The sequence below is a fragment of the Tarenaya hassleriana genome, unplaced genomic scaffold, assembly GCF_000463585.1.
Source record: "Tarenaya hassleriana unplaced genomic scaffold, ASM46358v1 Cleome21, whole genome shotgun sequence".
NCBI classification, from domain to species: domain Eukaryota; kingdom Viridiplantae; phylum Streptophyta; class Magnoliopsida; order Brassicales; family Cleomaceae; genus Tarenaya; species Tarenaya hassleriana.
The window spans coordinates 918,691-925,474 of NW_010965451.1; the positions used below are offsets into that span (position 1 = coordinate 918,691).

General features: G+C 32.5%; 1 protein-coding gene across 1 annotated transcript; it reads left to right on the forward strand.

Annotated features, from left to right (window-relative positions):
• LOC104814693 (gibberellin 2-beta-dioxygenase 2-like) lies at nucleotides 1–2,126 on the forward strand. Its single transcript, XM_010542867.1, has 4 exons — nucleotides 1–42; nucleotides 119–267; nucleotides 644–998; nucleotides 1,593–2,126. The coding sequence occupies exons 1-4, from the start codon at nucleotides 1–3 to the stop codon at nucleotides 1,848–1,850; spliced, it is 804 nt and encodes a 267-aa protein (XP_010541169.1). The 3' UTR covers nucleotides 1,851–2,126.
• Nucleotides 2,127–6,784: the final 4,658 nt, after the last annotated feature.

Below are 6,784 nucleotides of genomic sequence, written 5' to 3' on the forward strand. Positions count from 1 at the left end.
ATGAATAAACCAGAGTATAAAACCATTCCTCACACGTGCTCTGTTATTGAACTTGGATGAGATGCAAAAGCAGAGTCGTATGAATACAGGGAGCGCCATAGACGTTAGGTGCTGATAGGGTCCACCCGACCCGTTCGGGTACGGTAGCAAACGGATCGGACCCAACGGTGACGTTGGGTGGATTGAGTATATTCTCCTCAATGCTAATTCCCAAGTCACCTCTCTCAACACCCATGCCGTTTTCCGTCAAAGTCCTCGGATTTTCCGGTAAAATTCTTGATCGTACTCTGTTTCTTCGTTTCCCTGAATCTCGGGTCTGTATAGATGAATGATCTGACATATACGAATGAATCACGATCAGTTCTCCTAATCCGCCGCATTTTCTTGGGAAACCCCCCGTGATTTTCTTGAGAAAAAGCAACAAACAAACAGAGGTTCCCCTGTTTTTCCCCTCGCATTTTCTCGGAAAATCAGGGAAAAACCCACCCTGATTTTCCCCAGAAAACTGGAAAACGAATACTGTCTTTACTCATTACCCTCAAAACTTTGAATTCCCCTGGACAAGAAAACAACAAAAAAAGAAACCAGAGATCCACTGTATTTTTCTAAGAGTAAAACGTTTGTGTGTTGCATGTCGGAACAGAGCTGCCATGGAGGAGTACATGTCGGCGGTGAAAGAAGTTGCGTTCCAGGTGCTGGAAAAAATGGCGGAGGGGCTGGGGGTGGAGCCGCGTGACAGGCTGAGCAAGCTCGTCAAGGACGAGAAGAGCGACTCGTGCCTGAGGCTGAACCATTATCCGGCGGCAGAGGCGGAGGCGGAGGCGGAAGGACGGCGGAGGGAGGTGGTAGGGTTCGGAGAACACACAGATCCACAGATAATATCAGTGCTGAGATCAAACGACACGGAGGGTCTTCAGATTTGTCTGAAAGACGGCAAATGGGTCGCTGTCCCTCCTGATCACTCCTCTTTCTTCGTCAATGTCGGAGATGCCCTTCAGGTCCCCCCCTTTTCTTTTTCTTTTTCTTTTTTTTTAAAAATCTATTCATAAATATATCTGTATATTGTTGGATATGTTTCGATATCTAGTCAACTCATGTGAAACAGTCCTCCTTTTTTTTTTTTTTTACTAAATTGGGTAAATTAAGGGAGTGATTGAGATGATGAATTCAGGGCAGACAAAATCCGCACATGGAGAAAAATCTTATTCTCTGCTTCCTTTATAGTATGAGAGTTGAGATTGAGCATGTTTATTCTCACGTGGCATAAAGATTTCCATGATGGGCATATAATAAAATCTTTTGGTCCTAATTTTTGACCCTTATGTGTGTATATATATATATTCCTCAAAAGATTTCTTGGTGGACCAATTTCAACTTATGATCCCTTTCTCCTTTTCACGCGCAAATAGAGAAAAAAATGAAAAGAAAATATAATACTTTTCTTTGGGGTAAAAAGGATGGAGAAATCCAACGTGGATACTAAATTTGAATAACACTAGTACTATACAATATGTGAAATTCAGTCGTTTATGAAAAGAAATGTATAAGTGTGTGTATGATGAGATAAGGTTTATATGTATATATGGTCGCAGGTGATGACTAACGGGAGGTTCAAAAGCGTGAAACACAGGGTGGTGGCGGACACAAGTAGGTCGAGGGTGTCGATGATATACTTCGGAGGGCCACCTTTGGCGGAAAAGATCGTACCTTTGCAATGTCTCGTGCCCAAACAAGAGGACTGTCTCTACAACGAGTTCACGTGGTCTCAGTACAAATTCTCCGCTTACAAGACTAGACTCGGTGACTATAGACTCAGTCTCTTTGAGAAAAAACCCGTCGTCCAAATATGAGTCATGGTGATGGTGACCCTTTGCTATATATGTTTGATTCCAACCTTAATATTAAAAAGAAATAAGTAATGGGTTTTCATTAGGGCAAAAAGCATTAGGGTTTGCTTAGAGTTTGACTCTCTACACAGTCTCTGTTTTGCCTTTACATATAAAATTACTACTACATAGGAGTTTTGTTCTTTCTTAATCTCTCTATGTTTTCATTTTTGCTCTTTGTTTGTGCTTTGGTGTGTATCAAATCAATGTATGATCTCGCTTTGTATTATGTCACCAGTATGCCTATATATACAATGCATCTAATGTTTATATCTAAGATTTCTCTTTTTGGTATAAATAGAACCACTCACGAATTATTTTGGAATTAGCTTATTTTCAGGCTAGTTGATTTAAATTTTTTAAAATTTGTTGAAAAAAATGAGGTCGATCGAACCAAATTCCAAATCATCGAGCTCGAAATAATTTACGCGTTGGATCGAGTTAAACAATCCCGTAAACCTATTATATTTGTACTTTTACAAATATAATAGAATTTAATATTTGAATTATTCAACTATAATTTTATATATATATATATATATATATTGATTTATATTTGATTTGTTCTTTATATATATATATATATCTATTATTTTTACATTATGATTTCTTCTATACTCTATATCTCATTTGTTTTGGTGTTATTAGATTCAGTAATATTTTTTACACTATCCATCGTTTTTTAAATCGAGGTCCAAACTTTGTATCTAATATTTCTGTCGGACTTAATCACATGTAAGGTCGTTTAAAAAGGTTGATAGATGGCCAAATTAAAATTGAGTATTTTCTAATTACTTTAAAAATAAATTGAGACGAAATTTAAATTTCGAAGTCATAATAATTAGTTTTGTTATGATGTAAATTATGTAATGTATGTATCCCTACACCCTCTCTCTCTCTCTATATATATATGTATATATATATATATATGCGTGTGTGTGTGTATAATCACTTTCGGAAGTATGGATTCACTGACCGTTCAACCGAACGTGCATTCGTCCCGTCGCTTTCGGACTCTCTGGTTTGTGTTTTTTGTTTGTACAAAGCATTCCTTTATTATATCAATCGTTATTATAATACTATGTATTTACGTTACGGTTAATCAACTTCATTTCAAATAAAAAAGGTTATAATACATGACTGTGCTTAAATAATTTGAATAATAACTTCGTATTCTTCCATAGAACAATGATAGATGTACTTTTGTGTCGTATAATACGTAATAATTTAGTATTGTACGTATTAGAGTATTCACCGACCGTAAGAGCAAATATATTTTTAAAAAAATATAAAATCACCACTATTCCTCGAAGACCACTGGTTCTCTTCAAAATGGCATAAATATGAACACAAGAAGTTTCTATCTCATTGTCTCCAAAATCTAATATTTCCTATAAAAGATATAATAATACTCATAGATTAATATTTATTTTCGGCTTTTTGACTGCATGAAGGTCAAAAGACGGATTTTGACCATGCATGCATTTACTCGAAAGATTAGGAATTCGAGTAGATATCTCTAATAAATGCATCATATAAAACTAAATATTCCACGAAAGTTTGTTAAATCTCGTGATGAATATTGCGAATAAACCAACGATGAAAAATGAATACAAATAAAGCCATTTTTTTTTTATAAAGGTTGGTCCATGTGGTTTGAACTCCAACTAGTTATTTGATGGAACGTACGCAGCTTTTCGATAAGGGCATCTATGGGTCCAAAGCCAACTCACACTGGGTCCCTCTAGATTGCTGTCTTTATTTTCTAAAAAAAAAAAACTTTAACGAAAAATGTGTAAAATATAATTTTTAAAACCAAATGTAAACATGTTTTTGAAAAAAAAAATATGAAAGAGGTGCATTTTTAATGCTCTCTAAGACGAATTACTATGCGCAAAAAAGACATTATATATGCTTACACAAGTTTGTATGTTAACGATATTAATGGGTCAAAATAATTGTCTGATTTTTTTTTTAAATGAAAGCATTTAGGGAATATCTTCATTACATAGTATGCTCATAAGGAGTGATATTTCATTGATGGGTATAGTGTGAATGAATGTGTCTGCTTAATTTTTTTATTTTATTTTAATGCTAATATATATTTATATATATATATGATATAACATTACATATATGTATATATCCACTCCTTTACCTAACTTATATGTATATGTTTTTCTATGTTTTCTCTTATGTTAAAAGGAGGAAAAAAAGGTACCTTTTTGACATTCTTGTAGTATGTATCTTTTTTATATCTAAACCTTTTTGACATTCTTTGCAAAAGTTTGAGGGTAATTCGAAGTTAACTTCTTCGAAGATTCGGTCTTTGTTTCATGTTTTGTTTGTGTGTTCCAATTCATTTATAGGTTTTGTAACCAAATGGTCATACTTCTAATTTTCAGAAAATAAAAATTATAATATTCATAATTTTTAATTCTTACTTTATTATGGCCGGTTTTTAAATGACTAACGGTTGTCAGCAACTATGTGAAAGGATGTTTCACTAAAATATATAATACGCGGAATAAAATAAGTTTATATTGTCAATAAGGCAGTCTCATTCATTTGATTTCACATGAAACTTTTCATATGTTTTTTTTGGCAACCACATGGTCCACCTTTTAAATAAAAACGCCAATATTAATTGCGCATATTATATATAAAAGGAGTAAAATCCATTACGAGAATACAACACACATACGTAGCCTTTTATTTATTTGTTTTTCCGTTGGTGGGCTCGTTAATGTTCTTATCCTTGCACGAGTGATGCGACTGATGAGCGATATACACATCTATATTTGTATATATATCACAGTTCATATATATAAACATATAGAGACACATAGACCCATGTATTGTTTATATGTAAAATAATAATTGTGATGAAATAATACCGACATCATTGATTATGAATTGATAATAAAATTCATTACAGAAAGGAAAGTAGGCCATGGCATTTCAAATCCATATACCCATGATGTCATCTGTACATTACATGCCTCGACTCGAATGTCAAATCATGTGAGAAAACACACACACACACACACACATACTGAAAATAGGACGAACATGAACATTGTAATTATGTTTTTTTCCTCATTGGTTCGTCCTTTTAGGACCATTCATGTCGTTAGTTGTTACGTTATTCATAATCTTGTTTTCCCACATATGTTTCTACTTTTGTACCCTCTTATCCGTACGATTGCTTATGGATTTTTAATTGGGAAAAAAATAGCCAATTTATTTTTGTTATATAGAGAAAATTTAAGAGAACTAATCAGGAAAAAAAGTTCAAAATTCACATAGGAAAAAGATATGCGCACCGTCAATAGATTTGAATAAAAATTCTGAAAAGATTATAATTATGTTATTATCTTGCAAAGGTTTAAATTTCACATTCAAAGGAATAAGGGCAAGTTTGTCTTATTTCGTTTTCTCTAGAGCAAAATTATCCAATCCTCGGTTATAACAATCCCAAAAATTATTCTGAATTGGATATTCGAATTACGGAAATTAGATTCAGATAAATGCACATATAAAATCCTTAAGTTCAAATTTTCAAGCCGACAAAACTACAAAAATAGTTATCATTTATTTAAAATTATGAAATTATCTTTAATATTTATTTAAAAATTACATTATTATTCTAATATTAATTAAAAATTAAGAAATTATATTTAATTGTATTTTTTTTTATAAATAAAATTAGAATTCGATAGAATTCACTCCGAATGCCCGATAATTCGCTTAGATATCTAATATCGTCGGATATAAATAAATTAAAAAGCAAGTATTTTAAAAATGGTGGGAGATGTGTCCATCAAAATGCACGAAGAACTCATTTAAGTGGGCCTGCGGCTACGAAGGGCTCTGCCGCCGGGAATGTAATTGAGGCTTAGTTGGGCTAATGGGCTTTCACTGCTCATGGGCTAATGGGCCTATGTGACCTGTCCTTGCCTTGTGTTTTGGATCAGAGAGAGAGAGAGAGAGAGAGAGAGAGTAATATATAATTTTAGAAACGTGAATTACGTGGAAACAAGGGTAATATAGGCTGGGATTTCGTCGGCATAATCAAATGTTAAATGGTGCAAAGCACGTATACGAAATTAAATACGGCTGTTGTATACGGTCTTTGATTGAAAATTAAATTATACAGTAACCTTTCCTTTTACATTATTATTGTTATTATTATTAACAGTCTTGTGAAGTGCAATCAACCTCACCAACCAAGTTTCCATATACTACATTCAGCCACTTGTTCTAATGCCGTCCATAAATAATCCAAATGCACCATTATTCTAACTATATATTTAAAATTTGAGAATCACTAAAATAAAAAAGTTTAAACTTTTTTTCCCAATACACTCCTTCAAATAATACTGTTTAAACCGTTATATATATGTATGTATGTATGTATACGTATAGTCATATGTGTATAAGTAGATATGTACGCATAAATCTATGTATATGTATTTTAATTTTATTATTTTTTAATACTTAATCTAACGTGTTGGCTGATGCAGTAGACTTATTGGATCGCCATTTTGGTCAAGATTTTTAAAGTATAAAAATTATTTCAATTGAGTATTGGGTTTATTTTGGTAATAAGTATATGTATTAATTATTGGCTTAAAAAGCATATGATTTTTTTCGGATTCTTCCCTTTCAAAAATAAATAAATATAAAAAATTTCCCCATAAACCACAAGACAAAGCTTAAATTCAATTAAAAAATGGTAAACATATAATCTAATAGACCGTTAGATTTCAATTTGTGATTTACTGTAGTTTTAACCTAAATATATATTTTCATCTAAATAACCAAGTTTTCATACTTAACAAAACATAAGGTTTTGGTATTTATTTGTCCTTGGTTTTTAGGAAAATTATAAAAAG

Coding starts and splice junctions, on each gene's coding strand:
- LOC104814693 (XM_010542867.1), top strand. CDS start 1: ATGAATAAACCAGAGTATAAAACCATTCCTCACACGTGCTCT. Junction 268..643: donor CAAAGTCCTCGGATTTTCCG/GTAAAATTCTTG, acceptor ATGTCGGAACAG/AGCTGCCATGGAGGAGTACA. Junction 999..1,592: donor ATGTCGGAGATGCCCTTCAG/GTCCCCCCCTTT, acceptor ATATGGTCGCAG/GTGATGACTAACGGGAGGTT.